This window comes from Sturnira hondurensis, unplaced genomic scaffold, assembly GCF_014824575.4.
Source record: "Sturnira hondurensis isolate 20B ecotype Veracruz unplaced genomic scaffold, ASM1482457v3 Scaffold0006693, whole genome shotgun sequence".
Classification (NCBI taxonomy): domain Eukaryota; kingdom Metazoa; phylum Chordata; class Mammalia; order Chiroptera; family Phyllostomidae; genus Sturnira; species Sturnira hondurensis.
Window position 1 is genome coordinate 1,228,101 of NW_028079324.1, and position 27,557 is coordinate 1,255,657.

At 40.4% G+C, this 27,557-nt stretch overlaps 1 protein-coding gene across 1 annotated transcript in view; it reads right to left on the bottom strand.

Annotated features, from left to right (window-relative positions):
* DMD (dystrophin) overlaps window positions 1-27,557 on the bottom strand; it is a 1,607,686-nt gene that overhangs the window by 1,190,506 nt on the left and 389,623 nt on the right. The window contains exons 11-12 of the mRNA XM_037050278.1: window positions 23,888-24,038; window positions 3,858-3,977 (exon numbers count right to left, since the gene is read on the bottom strand). Of these exons, the coding sequence (XP_036906173.1) occupies window positions 3,858-3,977; window positions 23,888-24,038 (271 nt within the window). The remainder of the gene's footprint in view (window positions 1-3,857; window positions 3,978-23,887; window positions 24,039-27,557) is intronic.

Genomic DNA, 27,557 nt, shown 5'->3' on the forward strand with positions numbered 1-27,557 from the left:
AAACACTCTTTGGACACAAGTGGAGGTGAAAAAAAGGAGGCACCATTTAAAAAGACACAATGACCGCTTTGTTGGTTCGGAAGCTGTAGGTGTCATTTTTTCTCACCTAATTCAGAATACATATTCTGAATAAATATTCTCAGGCTACTGTTGTTTCGAGGTTCCAAGGAATGCAGTCGGCTCATAAATTACTCCCTCCTGACCCGGGAAGGAAGTGACAATGCTCTCCTTGCTCACTGTTTGACCTGTCACTCAGCACAGCCCCGGGACACGGGAAGAACATAACAAGTGCTTGCTGAGCAAATGAAACATGGAAGCAGAATGCTTAGAGAGAGATACGGAGATGTCCTATGGGACTGAAGACTCTGTACAGATTACCAATCTCAGTTACTGAGCCAAGCTGCTCCTCAATAAAACTATTCATTGGCATCACTGCTTACAAGACAGACTCTCTGTCCACTGACATCCTAGAGCCTCTAAAGTTAAGGACAAGTTTGTGACCGAGCTGAACAGCTGAGAGAACCAAATTAATTTCCAGTAGACTGCACTTTTCAGGATATTGTCCTTCATAATCGTTCAGAATCCCTAAGCACATATTCTGGCCTGACTTTTTCTTTAAATCTTTTAAAACGAAGGCTTCTGCAAACTAAGAGGACAGCTAGATTGGGAGCAGAAACATAGAAATGGAGATCACATGGAGGGTTAGTAACAGGGGAGTGGGAAGAGGAGAAGGGGGGAGAAGGTGCAGAGAATAAGTAGCATAGATGGTAGGCAGAAAAAAGGGGGGAGGACAGGAATACTATGGGAAACACAGAATCTAAAGAACTTGTGACACATGGACATGAATGAAAGGGGGGGGACTGGTGGGGGAGGGGTGTGCTGGGTGGAGGGGAGCGAATAGGGGAATGGGACAACTGTAATGGCATAATCAATAAAATATATTTAAAAAATAAAAGAAAAAAATAAAATGAAGGCTTCTGCATGTCTTTCAAAGTTTGAGAAAATCTAACTTAGAGATCACAAAACTAAGTCAACACACACAAAGATATTCCATGACCAGTTATTTTTAGAATTCTAACTCAAATGGTACACAGTTCATCCCTATCTTATTGTACTAAATCAAGGACTTCCTTTCCTAGTTCCCCCCATCTATCTGCATCTCTTAACTGAAGGCCACCAGTTATATCCACTTTGAGGCTATGGATGGATGGTCCTTCGGCGAACTGAAGTGAAATGGATGAAGCATCATGGTAACACAGGAGACCATGGCGGAGAAATGAGCTGAATGGTGGCCATTCGACACCTTATCAGACTTCGGGGAATAGCTCTGGGTGAGCAGACATTGTTCTAATAAAACCCCTCAAAAATTCTTGTCAGGTCCCTACCAGTTTTTTTTTTTACCCCTTGTATGAAGTTCATATGCGTGTTTCTCTTTGCCAAAACATTTCCCATGACTTCTGACAGAATTCCCCTGGGAATACGATAGGCTGCGATCTCTGACTTACACATGGGATTCTTGTCACACGCAGAGGGTATTTGTGTTGCTGTTCAACTGGCTTCTCCGGTGTATCAGTTTATCTGCTTTTTTAGCCTTTATTATTTCATTTCTCTTCCTCATCTTTATCAACTTTTCTCCCTCTTCCCTTTCCTTTGAAGAATTAAACTAGGTAAGACCAGATGAGGTGCATTTGCAAAGAACCCAAGAAAGAACCATCCGAGCTGCCGAGGCAAATAAGAGCCCAGCGTTCCAGGACAATTCACACCAATCACTAAATAAGGCATGGGATGCAAGCGAGGGTTCCTCACGGGCCTGAGGACACTGATGGAATGAGAAGAAAGAAAAGCTGAAGCGGGGGCTTTCTCAGCACTGAATTCCTTCTAACTCTGGCCTTCCATACACTGGGGTAGATTTTCTACTAGTAAGGTGACCGGACGCAGCTATGTAGATAGAAAGGAGGGTATCGAAAGGGGGAGAGGGGTTGACAGGCACAGAAGAGGTTGGGAGGCAGCAGCCGACATAACGAAGTGAGGCGGGGGCTGATCGTGGACAAGGGGGGATTAAGTTTATGGGAATCAGGGACAGCCAACACCCACATAGCTATTTCAGTAGAAGTCTCCGGGTGGAAAACAGAAAGAAAAGGTGAAACGTGAAAGCAAGCAGGATAAAATACAGACGACCTTAGTACTACTAATCTTAATCTACCCTCACCTAAGCTCTAACCCAGCCACCCTCTGTCAGTTCTGTGGGCTGACTTTCCAGGCATCCTGGCCCCCCAGGTGTCTCCTGGAATCATCACATTCCAAAGCTATTACTACTAGGCCCGGTGATGGCCAAATTGGTGTTTTCCCGTTATTACTTAAACCAGAAATGCTCTATGGCTTAGAAAAACTTCTACCTTAACTTTTTTTAACCAGTCACTCTTTCAACCTGTGCCCTCAGCCTTCTTTTATCTTTTCTGAACATTTCTGAGAAACCCTGGATGTTAGATTTTTACCATCCACAATCAGTGACAACACTACCGTATCAGAACTACAGACTTCCTTCAAATGAGTATAGCGGGGGCCTATAGCTGGCCATGAGTGTGAGAGAGCATGTGCGTGTGATATGCTTGATAGAACATTCAATGATACATCATAATATCAGCCGTCATAAGCCTTTTGTAGATCAGTGTTCCCTGCAATTTCAGTGAAACCTGAGCAATTAACATGGGTCACTTGTACATATTCAATGTTCAGCTGTAGGGGAGTTCAAGAGTTTTCTCTGTCGTTTAGTACTGGCAAGGGAGATGCCATTGCTGGAGACTGGCAGTCTAAAGAAGCAACCTGAGGAAATGGCATTTCACTGGGATTTAAAACACACACACACAGTAAGAGAACACAATAGAGATAAGGCTTTAAGAAACGGAGGTATAAATTAGGGAAGAGAAACTACGTTCAGAACAACCTTGAGCTGATAACACTATTCAAATCCTCATTGACTGGATCCTTTGACGTGCCCGACTACTGGCCCGTAACTATCACAAAGGAAAGGCAGGCATTTTGTGGGTACAATGAATATCCCCAATTTAATCCGCAGCTGTGTATATACTGGAACGGAGATGTCACAGTCAGAATAATACCTTGTATTTTCCCATATTGTTGATGCTTCCATGTATGTATATATGCTTTGTTCGAATTGTTTTCATTTTTTTTTTTTTTTACGGTAAAACTTTCTCATTCCCGGTTAGGAAGAAAAGATCAAACTCTGACAATACCCACATTCTCCTTTGTTTATATGTCCTGGTCATGTTTCCTAGGACACAGTTGCTGTGACTCCGACCGAATGAGGACTTCAAAGGCTCAAACTCTGCTCCAACAAAACTTCCAGACTCAAACGTCCTGCTATGTCCTCATCAAAGCTACAATGAAGGCTCACAGGAAAGAATACACTGAAGGTGGTCAATTTATGGTTGCTTGATTGAATGTGATGCTTTGTATGTGTTTGTGTGTATGTGTGTGTGTGTGTGCACTTTATTTTTACCTTTGTCTTCCTTAGTCTGTAGCTTTCAAGCGGGCATATACCCAGGTAATATTCCCCCGATGTGTTCTCTAATACATATTATTCAGCTATAATAAAACAACAAATCTGCATTTATATATTACCCCAAAGGCCAGGAAGCTAGTGTGAGCAAACAGCGTACAGTTACTGAAAGGGAATTGCATACAAATGTGACCTCATCTGAATTTGTTTTTTAAAACATATTGCACTGTAAATATTTGTAATATGCAAATTACATTATAAACTTACTAATTGTTCTCTGCATAGCAATTAATTATTTTAAATGGCATATTCTGTGCATGAGAGGAAATCCTCTGACCTTAAGTTGCTCTTCCAAAGCAGCAGTAGCACGGTCTCCAGTAGCTTCATCGACGACCACCACCATGTGAGTGAGAGAGTTGACCCGGACTTGTTCCTGCTCTAGGTCTTCTTGAAGCACCTGAAAGATACATTTTTTAAGGAAGTTAAAATTTCTTCCCCAATGAATATGACATATTTCTGCCTTGTGTTGGGTAATGTATCTTTTGTTTGCATTTTAAAATGTTTATGAGTTTATTTCAGCCAAACTGACCATTGCCAGAAAGCAAGACCTCAATGGATTGAGAATATGCTCTGGCAAATGGCAGTTCTGCACGGCATTTCATAACATTACAATCAAAAGAGAAGACGTAAGGGGGTTCCATGAAATCCAGGGGTGATAGATTAGGGAGGTGGGAGAAAGCAGAGTGGGGGGACCTCTGGGATTGGATAAAAAAGCACCATAATAAACACATACTTCTTTTACATAGGTGTGTACAGGATAGTTAACAACCAGCAATTAACATGATGACAATGACAATGAGCAGATCTGTGCTCTCTGCTCTGTGTGGGGTTTGTGCCCTAGGGGTCTGGAAAAAGGTTACCCGACATTCCAAAGGTATGCTATCAGAGATGCAAAAAGGCAATAGAGAGGCTCGATCAAGGGAAAGATGGACTTTTGTGAGAGAAGATTCTAGAATTGGACATGACTGCCCGCCATGAACTCTTTCAGTTGGAAAGTTTTAATTTCAGGCCATCCTCTGTGGTTACTTGAGGTGTCTGAGATTGTAAGGTCACCACGCCGGTCTCCAAAAGGGACACGTGTGGACCAAAAGGGTAATGCCGTGTTTTATTAAAACCGGAACCATTCTCACCCAATTTTCAGCTATGATGCTCAGCAAAATTTGCACAATTGCTACCATCAACTGATCTTGAAAGTGGAGAGAGAGCATCCCTTCAGAAAGGCGTGGCCGGATGCTCTGCCCCTTAACCCATCTCCCCTCACTCTTCAAGGCCTTGTCTCCTAAAACTACCTGCTGCTTCCAGCATCTTCAGGGTCTCCATCTCTACTGAAGTTCTCCATTATCATCCCAAACAAAACAAACTCTCTTTAACCAACAAGCCCTCCCTGCTGCTCCCCTAATATGCAGCCCTCTTCATGGAAAATATTGTGTGCTTTTTAAAGTTACTCTTCCCCCTCCCTTACCCTACTATTCTCTTTGCCCCCTAGCCCATTGAAACATCTCTTATGAAGCTTGCCATCAACCTCCAGGGTCCCAAATCGAGCAGCCATTTTTTATAGCATCTTACTTGACATTTCAGTGACTACCCTAATTAACCACTCATTCATTCTTGCCATCCTCTTCTCCTGAGCTTCCATTAGCCTCCCACAACCCTAAGCGCTGCTTTTTAACTCCTTTGCTGGTTCCTTCTGCTCTGCTCAACTGTAAACCAAACGCCGCTCCTCTGCCTAAAAACCCATGGATTTCCAGGACGCCAAGAAGGAAAATCCAAACTCTTTAGCTGAAACCCTTTCATGATCTAGTGCCCGCCTACGTCTCCAGTCCAACAGCGCCCGTCATTCCCGTCACTGACACTGTTTTTGCAAACCACACTGGTCTTCTCTCTCTCTTCCACAAATGGGTCAGGCTATTATTATCTTGTCTGAATTGTTCTTCCTTCCTAGCTTGAAATAATCTCTCCTTCTCATTCAGCATTCAGTTTATTTATTTTCTTTCTGTTCACCACTGCAAGTCAAGTCTCCTTCCATCACCATTTCTCCTCCCTTTACCTCCTTCTACGTCTCCCACCCCCTTTCCCTCTGGTCATCACCATACTGTTGTCTGTGTCTACCAGTTTCTCTCTCTCTCTCTTTTTTTTTTTTTGCTTTATCCCTCAGTTTAGGTACCACCTGCCCAGAGATGCTTTTTGTGGGGATAGTCTCTAAATCTGCTCCTTAGTTACTCTTTTTTTCTATCCTTTTTTTTAACATAACGTCTTCACTACTCAATAATTTCTTATGTATCCATTTAGTCATCTGTGGCTTGTCTCTAATTACTGAAATATAAAATCCACTGGAACAGACATTCTCTGTCCTTCTCACTCCATATTCCAAGCAACTAAAGATCAATACACACTGGTGGGGCAAATACACGCAGATGAGTCGGTCCCTTAGGATTGCATACAGATCACGACCCAATAGGGGGGATTAGCTTTTTTTAAAAATTTTTATTTATTTATCTTTAGAGGGGAAGGGAAGAACAGGAGAGAAATATCAATGTATGGTTGCCTCTTGTGTGTCCTACACTGGGAACTGGCCTGCAACCCAGGCATGTGCCCTGACTGGGAATCGAACCGCGATCGTGTGGTTCGCAGGCCCGCGCTCAATCCACTGAGCTACACCAGCCAGGGCAGCTTTTTTTTTAAAACAGAGGCATTACAATCACACTACCAAACACGGATAACCACGTAACAGCACTCCAATTGTTTAGAAATGACAGTATATGAGATTCGGGTAAAGATAAACAGGGGCAAAGAGAGGAATGAATAAAAGGCAAACAGAGGAGAAGCAAGCAGAGCAGGCTGCTCTAGAAGCTCCACATCCTGCCTGGGAGCTGCTGTTTCCCCAAGGCCTTCATGATAAACTAATAGTCCTAATTATCACTGGGAAATCCCGGAAGGAGTATGCAAAGCTTCTAGGCGTCCGTTTGGCTTCTTTGAACATTTTATTATATAATACACTAATGTTTTGGGACAACGCCTGTCACTTTCTGGAAAACCTGCAGCCCTTCCTCCTGAAACAATGGTGGCTGGCATCGCTCCGGCTTAGTCATTTCAGTGCTGTGGCAGGTATGAGGGAAGCTATTAGGATCAGCTGCATCACAAACTGGAAGGCGTGAGGATTTTTATCCTAGGACTTTTATTCTTCGGGTCTAAACATTTCGGAGCACTATAAGATCACTTACTTTTACTTCCTCTCTCTTGATTTTCACGCTACGTCTTCAAGTGAAGCCATTTAGAATAAAATGACTGTGCATCTATTTTGTGCACGGAATCTATGCTGCCTATCACGCCTTTGACATTCCAGAGCTTACACTGGTTAATAAAGCTCGTTCTGCCACGAGGCTGAAAATGGAAACATTAACATTCAGAGTTGTCCTTGAAAGTCATGTTGAGTCTGAGATTTTCTGAGTTATATAAAGCCACGACTGGGAACATTTCAAATGTGACAGCCAGGGATTTTAAAGATAATAATTACAATAACATTTGGTAGCCAGTATAACATAAGTTGGTCTCTTGAATTTGACCAATTCTTTTTCCCTATCACTCCAGTATGAGAGCACATATAATTGCATATATGAAAAACGACTATAAAATAACGCTCCACCATTCGATTTTTGCAAGTGAATTGTTATTTTTACTGTTTTAATACATTTTAGCAGAGGAACTTGAGCATTGCTTGATCCATGAAATGCTTATTTTCACACTCAGATTGAGTCTTTTCAAAGCCTATGTGACCAAATCTATTATTAATTCTCTCCAACACTTGGACTTCTGGGTTTGTTTTGCTTATCTATTTGTTTTATAATCAGAAATTGCACTCTTGCCCCGCAGATCCAGGGTTGACACATCATGCTTTTGCAGCGGTGCAAAAGTCCCACTAAAGCTAGCTGTGCCCTAACAGCTTTATTTATTTTTGAATATATTTTATTGATTATGCCACTACAGTTGCCCCATTTCCCCCCTTCATTCTCCTCCACCCTGTACACCCCCTCATTCCCCTCCTTTAGTTCATGTCCAGGTGTTACAAGTTCTTTAGCTTCTACATTTCCCATACTATTCTTGCCCTCCCGCCCCCAACCGAACAGCTTTAAAACCAAAGGCAAGAACTATGTGGACTTGTAGGGAGGAAGCTCTCCACAGTGGCTGAATACCTAAGGAGAGCATGGCTCTGGGGCAGATTAGCATAAACTCTATTTCTACTATCTCTTTTCTCTTCTACAACTCTTTTGAATTATATCTCTTCCTTTGCTCCTAATCAGGGATTAAAGTTTTAAAAAAAGGTTACACTGACCTTTCTGAGCTTACTCAATAGCTATAAGACAGAAGCTACTACAGCATTTTCATCATATTTCCTGTGTCCCCACACCCTAACTATGGAAATACATATTAATGAATATTATAGCGTTAGCTCAGCACCCCCATACCAGCAAAACACAAAACACTATAAAATACCCAAGGTCCAGAGCTCATTTTTACAAAAGCATTATTCTTAGAAGGAGCAAAACTGTCACACACAAAAAGGTGGGGCAAAAAGTTAAATTTACCTGCCAACTGATGTATCCATAAATAAGCGCTGTGATCATTAGTGCAAAGTACACTTTCTTGCTTCCTTCTTTGAGAAAACATGAATTTTCAAGACTACTAATTTTTAAAAGACATTACATTTTTAAAAAACAACTTTAGAATTACTTTGTAATTAAACATTTCATTCCTATGGATTTGAAGTTCTCTTAGCTAGATTTATACAATGGAAATTTAGAGTTGATGTGCTAATTTAAGCCTGAAATATGAGCCAAATTATTCCAAATACAAATGAACCCACAGAGAAGTACACAATAATATATTCACATTAAAATGTTGTAATATATGACTGTTAAATTTTTATTTCTTTTTGAAAAGCATATAAGTTATTTACATACACACACTCATATATATATATATATATATATATATATATACACACACACATACATACATACACACACTAGGTATTTTATTATGTATGTCTTGCCATTATTGTTACACTTAGCAGAATTTATTAAAAATCTGGCATGCTCCTAATTAAATTTCTAATAGCATTATTAGATATATACAAATGTCAGCAATGTTTGTTCTCTAATGTCAACTAAGAATCTTTTCTTCCCTTATGACAAGAAAAAAAGGCCAAAGGTAAACTTCAACATGAAAAGTGCTTGGATAGGACCATCTCAGACTTTGTTATACCTCTGAAAATAATTCTACTTTTTATAAATTATCCTCCAGTAAAAGCACCTGATTCCTCATCCCCTTAGTGCATATTCACAATGTTATGGTTTAAATATGACTTTCCCTTCTACTTCCTTCAAATGTCCTCAGTGAAACTGAATCCTACTTGTTATAATCCATGTCAAGTTGGTTTTTAAACACTGGCTTAAGACAACCACTGGACAGAGTCACGTCAGTGTTGACTTCAGACATATGCTATGATACTGTGGCTTTCTTAGCCCACATGCAACACAATAAGGGCAGGGAAACGTACAAGGCTAGGGATTTACTGAACTGAATGTTTATAAGAGGTGAAGGGCAATAATTTATAGAAAAAAAGTACAGTAATAAAAAACACAAACAAGGGCGGATCTCCTATAAGCACCATAGGAGGGCTTACAATAGTCCCCTTGGCCGTAGTATATGCTCAACAATAAGCAACAGGAAAGGGTAGTGGTTGCCTAGGTCCATAGCTTATTGTATTACTATTTCTACTTCAATGAATAACCAATAGGACATTGCCACACTTCCAGGTCCTACACACGCACGCACACACACACACACACACACACCTAGAAACAACACAAATCGTGGGTTGTACCCTCGTTGGTGTGGCTCAGTGGATTGAGTGATGGCCTGTGAACCAAAGGGCCACTGGTTCGATTCCCAGTCAGGGCACATGCCTGGGTTGCGGGCCAGGTCCCCAGTAGGGGGCGTGCAAGAGGCAACCACACAGTGATGTTTCTCTCCTGCTCTTTCTCCCTCCCTTCCTCTCTCTCTCTAAAAATAAATAAATAAAATCTTCCTAAAAAACAAATCACAGCTCCTTCATGGACTCGAAGGCTGTCTACTGCCTCCCACATGTCACTTTAAATTAATATAATTACAACGTTGTTTAAGAAAACATTAAGTTTGGGTATTTTGTAGTATTGTAGCTGAGTCCAACAAATGTACACAAAAGGAAAGACCAATGAGCACAGATGTTGTATCCAATGTTAAATTTACAAGAAAACCCCACAAAAAACAAAAAAGCTTAAGAGACCAGAAGAGATTCTGGGAACATGGGATAAATCTACCATCTAGGAAAGTCGTATCTTGGAGAATGCATCTCAGGACAAAATAAAAAAAAATCCCCTAGATATTGATGAACAATTAGCTAATATAATACATCTGGATGTGAACTGACTTTATTTTCAAATAAAAGAGTCCCGGCTCCATCAGAAAGCTTTATGATTTCTTAGGAAACAATGGGGAGGTAGACAATTTGTCCTTTGCTTTATCTCTTCTCTTATTGGCCACTCTTACTTCCTTCTTTGCATCACGTCTGCAGGGACTACGCCCTCTACCTCCTGCTTCACCCAATGAAGTGATCCAAAAATGGCTCACCATTTCCTTGTCAGTCCAATATTTACTTTGCTAAGCCTCGCTGGTCACAGTAGTGTCTGGTTCCCCATGAAGGTCTATTTACAGTACGTCAGTTTGGTGTACATTTGCAGAACATTTTAAATAAGCTTCCTCAACCGGTGCTCCTAGAGAGCTTTTATTTTGATACCCACTTCAATGTGATTGCATAGTTATTAGTCCTTTATATGAGAACCTATCATTTTCGTCTTTTTAAAAAAAATAAATGTCTAGTTTTCTGCCAACTCCTAAACTGCCAGAGGTAGGAGGGGTGGCTGAAGACCATTTCAATGAAGACATTTGAAAGACTTTTAAAGCACCTATTGATTTCCAACCACAGGAAGGGGTCTCAATAAATATGAAACACTGTTTTAAAACAGAATTAACAATGTGCCCCTACCCTGTGCAGGATATAAGTAGAAAAGGACATAGTACGAGTGATAGACTGACAAACACATGTGCCTGTTTAAACACGTGGGATCTCCAATCGGAGTTCCTCAGTTCCATGCCCCGATGCTTTGCAGACCAGCTCTGTGACCTGGGGAACGTTTTCCGCCACACCAAGTCCAAGCTTCCTAATTTTCAAAATGGAGATAGTAAAGGACCTATTTCTTCAGGAAGGTGGCTGGAAAGACTGAGAAAGCTCCAATTGGTTAGCACTTTGCCTGGCACGCCGTATGAACTCACTAAATATTAACAGTGAGTTAGTTCTAAAAACTCATAGTGAGGCACATTCACAACAAAGACTTTAAACCATACTGCAAGAAGCCAATATTCCCCTAATTCACCCTCATTTACTTCATGCTACCCACCACCCTCTACTCAGTATCAGGAACATGGAAGAGGAATGTGGTTTGGGGAATCCAGGAAAAGAAGGGCGTAAGTTACAGCAAAGTTTTTAGCGCCTCAACAAATATATAACAGATTTTAAATCTTTAAATAGGATTTCAGCTTGCAAATTGTTTACATGATAGTAACAACAGTAGCTTTAAACTAACCCATCTAGTGGCCTCAGACACTGCTGAAAAAACCCCGGCATTTTCAGAGGCACTATTTCATGGAGTGAAGACAGACCCTAATCACTAAACAACAGCCCTCAACTGTCCCACCTTTTACTCCTAGCTCTACGTTCCGTGCAGGCAGGCATGCACACGTCCATACATCCTGTGTATAGTTACGCCATTGAAATCAGAAGGTTAAGTGAACTCCAAGAAAAATCTAATAAATAAGTACAAAATGCCTTTAGCCTGACAATAATTGCTGAAAAAGAGGAGAACAGGCTTATTACTGGGAGAGAGGGTTGGAGCTGAAGGTTTCAGGTGCCGCCCAGAAAGTCCCATGCGGTGCTTAGCTAATAGCATATAGATGTGCTATTGAATCCTCCTGATTGTCTTCCTACTCAGACATGATTGTCATTCTCATCATACACGTATTTTCTTCTAGGATCCCTTTCTCGTCCCTTTTATTCCCTGATTTCAAAGAGAGAGCTACAGAATAAATGTTGGAAGGCCATTTCCTTAAGAATTTTTACTCTGAGCGCTTCATACACAGATACCACCTGTGCATTGTCTCCCCATTGCTGACTCTGCGCTTAAAGACACAGAGCCTTCCGTCTCTCCGTCTGGTCTATCTAGATATTCCCCAGCCTGGGAAACCACGTGCAATATGTCTGCAGTCTCTTTGCTGCTCTCTATATTGCTCTAGCCTCTAGAATCAAGCTTCACTAGAATCTGTACATGGAGGGAAAGAGTCTGGGTTCAAAGCCAACAGGTCAGGATAAAGGCCCAAGTCCATCAATGACTAGTCAAGTTACTTTGGGCAGCTCCTTAACTTCTCTGAATTTATGTATGTATGTGTAAATTGGAAATTCAAATCCCTGTAAGACAGGTTTAGTTCTTGAGTTCAATGAGATAATGTATTAGAATCTGCCAGCATGGTGCTTAGTAGAGTTGTGAGAAAATGTTTATTTTCTGTTTATTTTTTTTTAAATTTTATTGTTGCTCTATTTACAGTTGTCCCCATCCCCCGCTCCGCACCCCCCCATACTCTCCCCTGCCCTATCCACACCCCACCTTCCACTTTCAATCCTTTTCTCCCATTGTTGTCTTTGTTCATGGGTCCTTTATACATGTTTCTTTGCAACCCTTCACCTTCTTTCCCCACTTAGCCCCTCCCCCCTCCTCTCTGGTCACTGTCAGTTTGTTCTTTATTTCCAAGTGTCTGGTTCTATTTCACTCACTTGTTTGCTTTGTTGATTAGGTTCCACTTATAGGTGAGATCATCTGGTGTTTGTCTCTCACTGTCTGGCTTATTTCACTCAGTATAATGCTCTCCAGCTCCATCCACGCTGTCACAAAGGTCTGACATCATCACCTTGTTATAACCCCTCTACATATGAGTATTTCCAATACCTTGATAATTATATTATATATCTTTCAATTACTAAATATTCTCAGTGTGCTGAAACTATAGATCATGTAATAATATCTGACTTAGCAGGTTTCTCATTCTCAATAGCTATGCCCCAGATCTTTAATTGTTAATGGAATATAAAATGTTATCCAATAGAAATTATTTTTAAAATATGCACTTCCATCGAATAAGAGAGTTCTACCAGTTGTCCGACTAGAAATCATTCTGTTGATAACAGAAGTATTACAGGGAAAATGATAGCATACTCCAGTTAACAATGTCATTCTTTAGAAAGAGACATAGCACCATATTCACCCTTATTTCTACCATGAGATGGGCTCTATGGCCAGGTATTTTGTTATACAAGTTGCATGAATATATTTCCCAAGAAAAATTACCTTCTTTGAATTCACATTATCTTATCTGTTGTGGCATTCTTGTGAAGGATTTTCCACTAAAGTGCATTCTAATATGTTTATCTACTTAAATAATTCACTTACATTATTAATATTATATTATCTATTCACGGGTACTGAAATTAATTGCTACTGGTTCAAAAAAATAGAAGTACTTTACATATGACTAACTCAATAAGTGAGAAATAGGGTCCTTTGTTCTCCTTTATTTACCCTCCTCAGGGGCCAGGAAATTCTAAAGAAATAGCATTATAGGAACAATTAAAGTACAAAACATAAAGCTGGTGTCTCTAAGATGAGGGGTCTTAGATGTCCATGTTTGAGTAGATGTACTGATGTACTTTCAAACAAGGAAGCATTCAAACAATGTTACTGAATCAATACTCAGTAATTTCTAATTAATGAATTAGTAATCTGTTGGCTTGGGGTCACTTGATTTTGTTAAGATAAGAACATGGGTATTGCCCTGGCTGGTGTAGCTCAGTGGATTGAGCACTGGCCTTCGAACCAGAGGATCGAGGTTCGATTCCCAGTCAGGGCACATGCCTGGGTCGTAGGCGGGTTCCCTACAGGCCAACTCCCAGCAGGGGATGCACAAAAGGCAACCATACATTGATGTTTCTCTCCCTCTCTCCTTCCCCTCTAAAGATAAATAAATAAATAAAATCTTTAAAAAAAAAAGAACATGGGTATGAATTTAATTATGATTATTATTGTTATTGTTATTTAGTTAATGGCATCATCTAGTATGTAAACTTTTACTCGGAATTTATAGCTTGTTTATGATAGTATGTTAATAGAAAAGGAGGCATCTCCTCAATTATATTTTAAAGAGTTAAAACTGAGTCTCGTGCATATACTACTATACACACTATATAAGTATGATGTTGCTCTGGCTGGTGTAGCTCAGTGGATTGAGCTCGGGCCTATGAACCAGACGATCATGGTTCGATTCCCAGTCAGGGCACATGCCTGGATTGCAGGCCAGGTCCCAGCAGGGGACACATGAGAGGCAACCATACATTGATGTTTCTCTCCCTCTCTTCTTCCCCACCCCTCTAAAGATAAATCAAGAAAATCTTTTGAAAAAAGTATGATGTTCTTTCTGACATCAACTTGCCACTTACTGATGTCAAAAGAATATTATTACCGCAGAAATCAATTTCATTAAGGTGAAAGTCAGGTCTTACACAATAATAACGGTTAACATCACTTACATACTTCTGGGTGTCAGATATCTGACAGTGCTTTTTATGTAATTATGTATTAAATATTTTTATCTACCCTAGAAGACAGATATCATCGTCATCATCCTGATTTCATACCTGGACCACCTGAGGTACTAAACAGTTAAGTAACTTTTGAAATTAAAGAGCTGTGTTTTGAACCTAGGCATTCTGGCTTCAGAGTCTATAATACACTGCCTCTCTCATAAGAGATATTAAAATAGCTCAAATGAGCATAAGGTGTAGAGGCATCTGTTTTGCATAACTCCACATCAGAAGGCACATAAACAGAAAATTAAAGTGTAAGTTTATATGTATATGTGTGTAGTCAGTTGAGTTACAAGGTTTATTCCCTGGTCACACTTGAATTCAATCTACCAGCATACCACATTTTATTTTTTCATTTTTTTTGCATGCCACATTTATATTGTGCTTCACTTTATTGTGCTGCAGAGATGTTGTGTATTTTTATTTTGTTAAAAATTGACAGCAACACCCTCCACCAGCAAAAAATACTACAACTCACTGTGTTGAGATACTTCACGGCACTGGTCTGAAACTGAACCCACAATGTCTCTGAGATGTGCCTATATTACATTTTAAAGACTCTTACGTATGCACTCAATAATCAGGGCCTACTATATGTTCTTACTGAGCGTTCCAAGAAAGCCATGTTGAGTGCCTCTTCATGGGAAATAGCTTTCTGCAAGCAATGTTGACCTTGGATAGTCTTAGTGACAAATGCTAATCAAAAAAAGCGATGTTTAATATGAGTTTTGGGGGAGTATAGCAGGTTTGAGCTTTTTTTTTTAAGATTTTATTTATTTATCTTTAGAGGGGAAGGGAAGGCGAGAGGGAGAGAAATATCAATGTATGTTTGCCTCTGCCGAGGACACACAATGTATCGTGTGTCCCCTGCCGGGAACTGGCCTGCAACCCAAGCATGTGCCCTGACTGGGAATCGAACCGCGATACTCTGGTTCACAGGCCTGCGCTCAATCCACTGAGCTACACCAGCCAGGGCAGGTTTGAGCTTCTTTTATCTTCATGGTTTAGTTTTGCTGGGTACATTCCTATCTGTACACTCTCTTTTGGAACCTACTTGTCATAACGCGGTGTACTGATATGGTCATGGGGTCTTCTCCCACGTGAGAGAATGCATATTTTTCTCCCATGATTCCTATTCCCTGCCCCTTCGAGGTCGAGTAAGGTCTATATGGAACCCAGAGAAATAGACAGTCCAACATCTCTAGGCCTTTTCTCTCATTCCCTAATTAAAACCCTGGGAAGAAAGGTTATGCTGGAAGCCCAGCTTAGAAGGAACAATAAGATTTAAATGAGCCTAGAAAGCAAGCCACAGGGCAGAAGGAGTCCTCACAAGGTACAGGAAGTACAACGAAACTCACAAGGCCTGAATTCTACACGCAACTTGAAAACACCAAGTTTTCTCATTACGGACAGTACAGTTTTCCTGGCTGATCTACTCTGCACATCTTCCTCATGAACTCACCATCCTGGCGTCGGTAGCCCCCTAAGGATTTGACTATATCAAGCAGCTTCCCTGTGCTGCATGACCAAGTGTTACAAGCTTGATTTCCATGGATATACCTAACCAGGACTGCTGGTGGCATCTTCTGTGATATTTATAAAGACGCCAGGGTTACAACCATAAGATGTTTGAATAGGCAATGAGAGCAGGTGGAAGAAATAAACAGAAGTGAGAGGTAGTAAGAGGGCACCGGAGATAACATCTCATGTAATTTGCTTTGTGGATGTCTCCCTTCTTCCTCTGTATGAGTTGTTTTCTCATTCCTACTCAAGGGGTTTGGGTTGTTTATTTTAAATTGTCAGATTTCTGTGTCTGTCAACAAGGTAGCAATGATGAAGACTCAGCATGTTCTAAAACTAGTTAGAATGATTTAAAGGATCTGCTCATCCCCCCTTCAAAAGAGCAGTTACTGAACAGCAATTATGGGCTAAGTACTCTGCCTGCCATTGGAGAAAGAAGAAATCCATCCGACTGTCGGGCTGTAGCGTAGTGTTTTTCTGACGTAGAGCATTCATCTTTCCTACCATAACCATTCAACAGTACTGAAGCACTTACAGTGGCAGAAGAGGGAAAATAAAACAGAATTTCATAACCGTAACTAATAGCATGTACTTTGAATCGTGCTAAAGATGGAAGAGGGCTTACCTGTCACTAAAAGCACTACTTGATTCTATGACATTTTTAGGCTTTCCATTTTGCTCACTCTCCTCTCAATGACTGCATTTCTCTCTTACATTTGCTTATTTTTAATTTTCTTCTTCAATTACACTTTAAATTCAATATTGTTTTGTATCAGTTTCAGGTGTGTAGCATGGCGGTTAGACAATCATATACTTTACAAAGTGCCCCGCCCCCGATATTCCCAGTACCCACCTGGCACCATACACAGTTATTACAATATTGTTCATTGTACTCGCTACACCGCACTCTACAGCCCTGTGACTATTCTGTAACTGTCAATCTGTACTTCTCGGTTCCTTCCATTTTTCACCCAGGTTCCCAAACCCCCTCCCTCTGGCAACCATCAGCCTAGTCTCTGTATCTATAAATCTGTTTGCTTTGTTCGGTTTGTTATATTGTTCTTTAGATTGCACCTGTAGGTGAAATCATATGGTATTCAGCTTTGTCTGAGTGACTTATTTCACTTAGCATAATACCGTCTTGATCCATCCATGCTATAGCAAATAGTTAAGATTTCACTCATTTTTTATGGCCAAGCACTAGTCCATTGCATATGTGTACCACTGCTTTCTTATCCATTTGTCTATTCATGGGAACTTGGGTTGCTATCATAGCTGAATTATTGTAAATAACTCTGCATTGAACATATGGGGTGCATAGATTTCTTTGAATTAGTGTTTTGGGTTTCCTCAAATATATAGCCAGTAGTGGAATCTCTGGGTCATAAGGCAGCTCCACTTTTAATTTTTCGAGGAACCTCCATAGTCCTCCATAGGGTGTGTACCAATCTCCATTCCTGCCCAGAGTACGCAAAGGTTCCCTTTGCTCTGCATCCTCATCAACAATTGCCATTTGCTGATTGATGACAGCCATTCTGACAGGTATGAGATGGCATCTCGTTGTGGCTTTATTTGCATTTCTCTGATGATTAGTGACATTGAGCATCTTTTCATATGTACATTAGCCAGATCTGTATGTCCTCTTTGGAGAAGTGTCTATTCAGACCCTCTGCCCATTTTTAAATTGTTTTTTTTCCCTTTGGGTGTTGAGTGGCATATATATGTTTTTATAAATTTGGGATATTAACCCTTTATCAGATGTACCATTGACAAGTATGTTCTCCCATTCAGTGGGTTCCCTTTTCATTTTGTTGATGGTTTTTCCTTTGTTGTATTTAAACTTTTTAGTTTGATGTAGTCCCATTTTTAGTTTTTCTTTTGTTTCCCTTGCCTGAGATGTATAAAAATATATATAAATGTACTGCCACAAGAAATATCAGAGATTTTACTGTCTGTGTTTTCTTCTAAGAGTTTTGTGGTTTCCAGTCTTACATTTAAATCTTTAATGCATTTGGAGTTTATTCTTGTGCATGGTGTAAGAAGGTATTCTAGTTTCTTTGCTTTTTTGTGTATATCTGTCCATTTTCCTGACACTATATATTGAATAGACTGTCTTTACCTCATTGCATACTCTGCCTTCTTTGTCAAATTTTAAATTGTCCGTATAGGCATGGATTTATTTGGGGGCTCTCTATTCTGTTCCATTGATCTACATGTTTGTTTTTATGCCAGTACCATTCTGTTTTGATTATTATGGCCTTGTAGTATAGTTTGATATTAGGCAGCATGACTCCTCCTATTTTGTTCTTCTCTCTCAAGATCTTTATGGCTATTTGGGATCTTTTGTGGTTTCACATGCATTTTTAGAATATTTGTCTAATTCTGTGAAATACGTCATTGGTATTGATTGAAATTGCACTGAATCTATAGATCGCTTTGATGTTAATTTCTCTTATCCACAAACACGGTATATGCTTCCATTTATTTGTATCTTTTTCAATTTCCTCCTTCAGTGTCTTATAATTTTCTGAGCACAGGTCTTTTATATCCTTAGCTACATTTATTCCTAGGTATAGTCACATACCAGTTCTCAGACATCTCCCATCTTGAACAATTTGGTTCTCGACCAAGCTGTCAAAGAAAACTTCAGTTCTTGACCCAACAACCCTTTCATGCTGATACCTATATGATCAGTCACACACCTCTCAGGTGACAAAGGAGACAATGTATATGACTGCAATTTCAAACAAATTTCTTCTCGAACAACCTTCCAGAACAAATTAAATTTGAGATCCGAAGTTGCACTGTATTTTTTTATTGCAATTGTAAAGGGAGTTGCTTCTTAGTTTCCCTTTCTGATAGTTCATTATTGGTGTATAAAAATGAAACCAATTTGGGGATATTTATTTTGCATCCTTCCATATTATTAAAGTGATTGATCAGTTCTAGTAGCTTTTTGTTGTTGTTGTTATTGTTGAATCTTTAGGGTTCTCTATATACAGTACCATATCATGTGCACATAATGACAGTTCTACTTCTTCCTTTCCAATTTGGATGCCTTTTATTTCTTCTTGTCTTATTGCTGTGACTAAGACTTCTAGTACTATGTTGAACAAAAGTGGTGAAAGTGGACATCCCTGTCTTACCCCTGATCTTAAGAAAAACGCTTTTAGTCTTCCCCCACTGAGTCTGTGAACCTGTCATATATGAGTTTGGCCTACTGCTTTAAAATCCAACTTTAGCCTCCAAACTGCCCCGTGTCAGAGTCTTATCATCCCAAGCTCTTTGCCCACTCCCCAAATCTAGTCCCATTGGTTCTGATGTTGATTTCTTTTTTTTTTTAAGATTTTATTTACTTATCTTTAGAAGGGAAAGGAAGGAGAGAAGGAGAGAAATATCAATGTATGGTTGCTTCTCGTGAGTCCCCTTCTGGGAACTGGCCAGCAACCCAGGTATGTGCCCTGACTGGGAATCGAACTGCGATCCTCTGGTTCACAGGCCCGAGCTCAATCCACTGAGCTACACCAGCCAGGGCTGATGTTGATTTCTAAAGTGTGTCTAATATCTACTAACAATTTTCAGGGCCATTGCCTCCTTTCAGGCTTTATGTACTTTCTGAGATATCTCCCTGAGATGTTTTCTGGCATCTCCGTTGGGATTTATCTTACAAGATATACCTTCCTAAAGAGTAAGATAAATATTCTGAAATCGCCGCTCTCTTCAGTTTAATTTCCCACCAGTGATGTCTGCAGACTAACTCCAAACACCTGAGTCCTGAGTTCAAGACCCTCTGTGGTGAGGCTGTAGTCCTCCACCTCTAAGCATAGTGTAACCCATGGCCTAGGCAAGCGATATGCTAACACTTCCCCACCTCGTGTACTTTGCCCAAAGGAGCCACTGCCTTCGACAGGTTCTCAAGCCATTGGCTTATTTTCCCTTGTATAAAGATCACTTGTTTTCTGTGTCTTTATCGAATATACTAGGATGCCAGCTTGTTGAAGAAGGTTCCATACATGGTAGGCCTCTGTATTCTTCACATCACTCGTTGTTGTGCTTCGATAACTGTTTGTCCAGTGATAGAGAGTAGAATGCAGTGTAATTAAATGAAATGTCAAATCCTTTAGCGGGATGACACCTAAACCTTCCCTGTGACATGAATACCTAGATCGTTGTAAATGTCAGCAGAAGAGGAGGGTATTTCGGTCTTAGCAAACCAAATGTTTAAGATCAGCTCAGCTTTAGGGCAAGAACAGGTGACTGAACTTCTAAGAGGTAATTTCATTTGTATTTATCAGGACTTATCACAGACCAAACACTCAAGTCAGAATAGAGTGCCCGTGTCCATTTGTATCTGAAAAATTCTAACAAGCCACACACGGCAAGGACTTTGTTGGTGTTGTATTAAGCTAATGGAACTAATGACAAAAGTCTAAATCTGTCCCCAAAATGGAAAACATAGCTAGTACCTAAGCTTTAAACTTCATCTCAGTTGGACTGCGCTAGGAGACAAAAGACTCCTCAGTCGTATATTTTCTTCTTTATTAAAATACCCTCCAAAATAGCAAACTTCCTTCCCATTAATGAATGCCCAAGCTCACAATAGACTTTCACTCAATAATATTGTCACTTCAAGGGAAATCCTTTCATTCCTTATCAACGTTACTAATAAAGTCTGTCCCTTAAGACAGAAATAACCAACCAATTATTTCTGACATGTTCTTTCACAAGGGAAACAAGAGGCTCAATTTGTTCACTCCCCAGAGAATCACTTCTGAGTGACTCATATCTAGAGTAAAGACTAAAATTTTCTTCTCAAAGCAATAGCTATGAAAAATGAATGGTCTCTTCCACATCTCTCAGCAAATTGAAATTTTTTCCAGTTACCCAGAGTTATCCGTTTGGCTAGACTTAATAACTACCAATATAGGATTAATTGCCTTACCTTGCCTAATTGGCAAATTCAGTACAAGTGATTTATCTCCATGGTATTTCACAGTGGTTCAATTTGTAGCCTGCCTTGTAATGAAATGCTGTTGAAATGGAGAGCAAAGAATCTTATCACAGAACACAGAGAAGCATATCTGTAAGATTCATGGTGTACTTGCGAGATTTGCAAACTTTTTTTATTTTGACAGAGAAAGTGCATGCACTCATGCAAACTCTCTGATCTGAGAAGAATTTAAATTTATTTCCAGCAACGAAACCTGCATTTTTCTTTAATTTTGTCATCTGCAATCATCCCTTAGGAAATTAAAAAAATACATGAGGATGATGTAAGGATTTAATATCTAACCACGCAAAACTAAAAACCCTCCGTGTTACTTTAGGTGAGAGGCGCGGTCACGCAGCAGAGTGGTGAGGCTTTCTGACCGCTCCGAAGCTACTGATGCGTTCTGTAGCCAGAAGGACACATTTTCCTGTTTCTATTCAGTTACCACTTGAGAGAACAAAAGCTGCAAAGTGAATCGATGACTATTTAAATAAGGCTTTAGATTGAACTCAGTTACCTAAAGAAAGAAGTTGTAGCTTCTGTTTTATGAAGCATGGCAAGACTAAAAAAAAAATCCACTCCTTATAGTGTGAACTTTTAAGAAAATAAAGTTAACTCCTTTATAAATTGTTGGATGCTATTAAATCACTTTCCCCCTCACCCTAATTAATTCAAGGAACAAAAAGTGTTATCAATTGTCAGGCTTTCTCTCGGCTGTGTTTTCCCCTTGTCTTAGTTTTAACAAAAATAACCAGTCCTGAAGTGGGTTTAAACAGATAAAGGTGCAAGCTGACCTCACTTTCTGAACCAGCAAAGCAATTCCTTCTGCTGCCTTTCATGTACTTATATGGGGAAGTCCTGGATGCACAAGATTATACAGTCGCCTTGCATATCATTCCACTGCTTTCCTTTTGTTCCAAATTGTCCTCTTCAAAGCAATTTCGTACTCATCAGAAATGGCAAATTTACAAAGTAATAGAACCTATTCGAATTTTATGACAGTATTAGTCAAATATTTTCCATGCCATTCACTCTGTATCTTCCAGAGGAAAGTACAAATCATTTCAGGTAATAGTCAGATGTGAAGACCCCGAGCGGCCTGTCTCTCCTTAATAGAGTCTATTCGAGAGTTTCAAGCTAAGGCTTTCCCTCGGAGCCTCCCTGAGTCATTCATACTTCTGGTAGCCCCACCATTCTGCCAAGTCGCTCTTAGAGTCCTTGGTACTAGCTTCTTCCTCAGATTCCACGCATGCGGTGCCAACACCCTTCCCTCTACTAGACAATGTTATTGGCCTTAGTCTTGCCCTTCCCTGAAATGCCTCACAGTCCCGAACTATTGGACACATGAGCTCCGTGACTGGAAGGAACACTGGAAAACAGCTGGTTCATGCTTCTACTTCCAAAGCGAAAAGATGGACAATCTGAGAGATGAAGTCATTTCTGAAAGCCACACATTCAGTTAGTGGTAAAGCTGGGATACTCTCCTGGCTTGCAGGGTGAGAAGGTTCTCATAGGTTGGGTTCTTCCCCAAACTGGTTCTGAGTCAAGGACTTACGTACAAAGAGTTTCTTTGGGAGGTGACCTCGGGAGGCATTGTGAGAGGGCAGACATGTGAGACAGATTACCCAATGGACATCTGGGGCCCGTTCTTGCTGGGAAATGTCTGAGCGATTATGGGAATGGAGAGGCACCTTGGTGAGGATTCTGGAAGGGTTATCCATCATCTCCCATCTCTCGTAGTTACTAGCAGCTCTGTCAACAGTAACTCCACTTCCTGCCCACCCGCAAACTGGCTGAGACTCTCCCGCAGCCAGCAAGTGCCCTCAGAGAAGCCACCGGTACATATAGAACCTGTCTGCGTGCAACTGCCAGTGAAGGCCAAGGGGAAGCGGGTGGGCACAGAGCCTACCAGAGCAATGCACAGTCCTCACAGGGAAAGCGGTCCGATTTGAGATCTAGCCCTGGACCTAACTTCTTGACCAGATGTTCAATTAACACCCATGTGACAAGTTCACCTCTCCTAGTCACAACTTCAAAGGGAAATTAAAACACAGTTGGTGCTTTTTTCCTGGTGGAATAGCAGATAGGGATGACCGTAGCTATAGCTGTCCTTGAACTGCTTTATTGCAAACCTCTGTGTCCCCAAAACAGCTTTGGGGACAGCGGTAGCAAGGAAAAGTCTCATGTTGCCATTGAAAATAAAAGCTCATGAATAGGAAAAGAGTGCAGGGCTTGGAAAGAAAGGTATCTTATCCACACAGAAGAACTGTGCAGCTAGCTGTGATAACATGTTATAAAAGGAGAGAATGAAGTCGGGTGGGATGCGGATTTAGGAAATTTGAGCTGAAACAGTAGATATTTCCTTCAAAGGCCATAAATCTAAGAACCACAGATCCTGAGTAAAGCTGTCAGGTAATTTTATAATGATGATTTTATAATGAACCCCCCTCAAAATTCCAGATCAGAAATATGCTTATAGAAATCCTAGTCACAGAAACAAGAAATTCCTCCTGGCAACCAGAGAGCATAACTGTAAATGTACAAATAAACACATGGAAGGTAAGCTGGAAAAATTAAAATGAATAGATGCTGTGTTTTATAGGAAAGCAATGTTACGAACATCCATTTTCATCAAGCTTGGCCTGCTCCAAGATATTATACATTGAAGGTAAAAACATGTAAAAAAAATCTTGTCTTATTACTTAAATCTGCATTGTAGGTAATCCCTGCAGAGAATCTCTAGCAGGAAGTCAAAACCTGAATAAATCACATGCCCTCATTTTTCTCTTCCAGAAATATGTTTGAATTTCCTTCTCGAATATGAAAAGCTTTGTTGTGTTATATTTGAAAGACAGCCACTTCCAAAAAGATGAGGCGACAATTATTTTCAAACTCAACTGAAGCTTCAGTTCTTTCCTATGTGTAAACACGCAGTGTGTGTGTATCTGGTATACTTACACAAAGACAATGCGTTTCCCAGGAGAAAACAAACAGCGTAACACAAACAAACCTTATGTTGTTGTACTTGACGTTTTAGGTCCTCAAGATCAGGTCCAAGGGGCTCTTGCTCCATTTTCCTCGTTCTCTCCTCTGTTTTTGTCAGCCAGTCATTTAACTCTTTCAGTTGCTGATTCTGGAGGTCCATTAGAACTTTATGTAAACTGAAAATTTGAAAGATGTCTATTATTACCTCTATCAAAGCAACTTTACTTCCTATTACTGAATCTATTAACAAGGGCGAAGTGTTGACACTTATAATTTGTGATGTGCTCTCATTGTTTTGCACGTGTTGGACATTAAGAAGATAAGGACAGTGCCCAATCAACCATCTTTAACTTTGCTCTTTCTCCAATTTATTACAGTTCACATATCCCAATTTTTAGAGAGTTTCACTAAGCTAACTCCACGTGTACACGCTAAGTGAAGTGAGAGTTGCCTTTGGCAACTGAGTAGTATATCTAGTAGTATATCTTGGCAACTGTTTGTTTATATTTCCATTCTTTTTTTCTTTTTAAATCCTCGCCCAAGGGTATGCTTATTAATATTTTAAGAGAAAGAGGAAGGGGTAAGGAGAGAGAGGGAGAAAAACATTGATGTGAAAGAAACATCGATGAGTTGTATCCCATAAATGCTCTGACCGGGGACCGAACCCACAACCTTCTGGTGCACGGGACAACACTCCAACCAACTGAGCCACCCAGTTGGGGAGAAATAGATAGGTCAAATAATGATTTTTCAAAGATGTATGCAATAGTGGGCTGGGTAATGGATTTAAAAGTCCAAAGGCTTGGGTTGAAACTTAACACTGAGGTTATCCCATCCACTAATTCAACAAAAATCTGAGCCTCAGACATAGGGAAGTGTTAGTACCTATTTCAAGGTAAATATTTTTATGAAGGCATATTTAAATAATTGTTGGCAACCATAGTATACTGGACACTAATCTAATACTGTTACAGAGGATATCATTTGAATTAGAAATGTATTGTTCTGATTTATAAAATCTTTACTGTAAATTCTCACTAGCCATCATATTTAATTACAGAAAACATACCAACCCCCCCCCCCCACAAAAACCCGAGAGTGTTTAAAATATTTAAGTGACACCATTTATTGACCTTTAGCATTGGAGGGCCACATTCCCCTAGGGCACATTGCAATCAGAAGTCTCTGAGCACGAGCACTCCTTCACCAAACCGTAACAGTAGACATCCTTTTGTGCAAAGTGACATAGATGAAGCATTGATTTTGGTGGAAGCAAACCCCCCAAAGTTGTTAAAGTCTCTTAGACAATGAACACCATCCCAGCATTGCGAGGTATATAAATCTCCCACTTTATTGCTTCGGTCGATCCCTTGAGAACAGACCTGCTAATAACATTTCATGAGAACTGGCTGCAGGACCCTTCTTTGTGTTTGTTGTTTTTCCTGCCCAGCTTGTCATTTACACTCGGCTAAAAAATCTTACATCTCCAAAAACTGAGAGAGGGGAAAAAAATCTCTCACATTATATTACTGAAGCTCAATGAAATGTTTCAAGTGTAACATGCTTTTGTTAGTTAATAAGGGATTTCATTTGAAAATATTATTTACCTTTTTTAAAAAGATTTTATGTATTTATCTTTAGAGGGGAAAGGAAGGAGAGAGGGAGAGAAATATCAATGTAGGGTTGCCTCTCCTGGGTTCCCTGCTGGGAACTGGCCTGCAACCCAGGCATGTGCCCCGACTGGGAATCGAACTGTGATCCTTTGGTTTGCAGGTTTGTGCTCAATCCACTGAGCTACACCAGCCAGGGCTTATTTCCCTTTTTTTAACCTTGGATAGATATTTCATTCAACAAATACTCACCGAGTTCCACATCTCTGCTGGAAATTATTTGTTTAGAATGAAAAAAAGGTAATACTTATCCTCATATTCAGGTAGCTTAGACATATTAGGGAAATGGAAACATCAACAATCACCATATTACAGGAAACCATTAGCATTAGATTTATATATATTTCAGAGCATAGAATGATGCTCTAGATTGACCTGGGGTTATCGGGAAGGATGTGGGTACAGAACACGGATCCTGAGAGTTGAGACTTGGAAAACTGATTCATACCCATATTGAATGTAATCAGGTGCTAGGGACAGAATGGTGAGAAAGACCCACATGGCCCATATCAGTCACAGTGCATACATTCTGGGGCTAGAAGCCAGAGATAATTTATAGCTCATTAGGACACCGGTGAATTATAATTGTGACCATGCTATGAATGAGAGTAACTGAGTCTTTCGAGTAAGGAAAGGCTTTTTTGAAGTACTGATATCTGACGAACTCTATCACTTTAAGTAAGAGGAAGCATGAAGAGAAAGGGGTAAACACTCTCTATACAGAAGGAACCATCTGTGCAAAGGCCCTGAGGCATCATGGAGGACCAGGAAGGCTTGTACAGCTTGGCTGCATAAGATAGAGGAAGGACAAACTTGTACCTTGTCACACCCTACACCGATCTCTGGGTCCGAGAATATTTCCTGAATTCTGCTTGAAACTCTCTAGTCCAAACCTTGGGTAATCATTTATGATCCTAATGGTTTCATCTTATAAACCTAGACTCAGGGAATAACCGATAACAACACGTGTGCCCATCAGTGTTTTGTCAGGCGTTGCATCTTTTATAGGTGGAATGTAGGACTGTCCAGTTCCTGGAGGAGAGAACAGCATGCGGGGTAGCACACAGTGCATGGGGTCACTCAGTATGCAACCCGCACAGTTCAGTGTTTTAGTGACTGGCACAGTCTCATTGATGTTTCTGAGCCAAACAGATCTCCGCTTTACCGCTTTAGGCCAGTGGCTCTCAGAGTGTGGGCCCTGAACCAATAATATCATGCCAGCCCTTAGGAATTTGCTAGAAATGCACATTCTTAGGCCCTGCCCCAGACTTACTGAGGGAGGGGCCCAGGGGTCTGTCTCAACAAGATTTCCAGGTGATTCAAATGCACACTCGAGTTTGAGAATCACTGCGGGGGCTAATTTAATCTGCATCCCCAATAACTCACCCAAACTCTGCCCGGACCAATGTGTTGCCAATAGTCACATTAATAGAAAGGCAAATGCCAATGGCCAGGAGGTGGTTATTATGAGTTATTTTGACATGAGACCATTACATTCTCATCCGGATGTCATCTCCACTTACAGAGACAAGTAGGACCTTCAACTCCTTGAGAATGACTTCTTATTTGAGGCTCCAAAAGTCAGGGATTTCACATTGTTGTAACCTGAACTTAACCACAGAATAAGTTTGAAAACAGAAAGATGTAAGTGTGGCGGGGAGGGGGGACAGCAAACATCATGAAAATGTGTATCACTCATCCCTTTGTGGAAAGGCTTCTGCGAAGACAATTTTTAACTACGTAAAGATTTCTTTTCCTTATCATAAGCCTCAAGTAGCTTTTGGTCACCAGTGGTCCATATGCCTCACTTGCTCTCATATTAATTGAAAATAAACTGAAATTGTTGCCAATAGCCAAAAACTGTGAGATGCCACCTGCAGACTTTTGCCCCGGCCACTCTTTAGAATATCTAACATGATTTACCAGCACCGAACCTGCCTTCCTATATGCCAACAACCCGTGACACTGAATAGCAGTTGTGCTTCACAGAGTGACCATGCGTGCTCCGGTTGGCCAGCGCCCCAA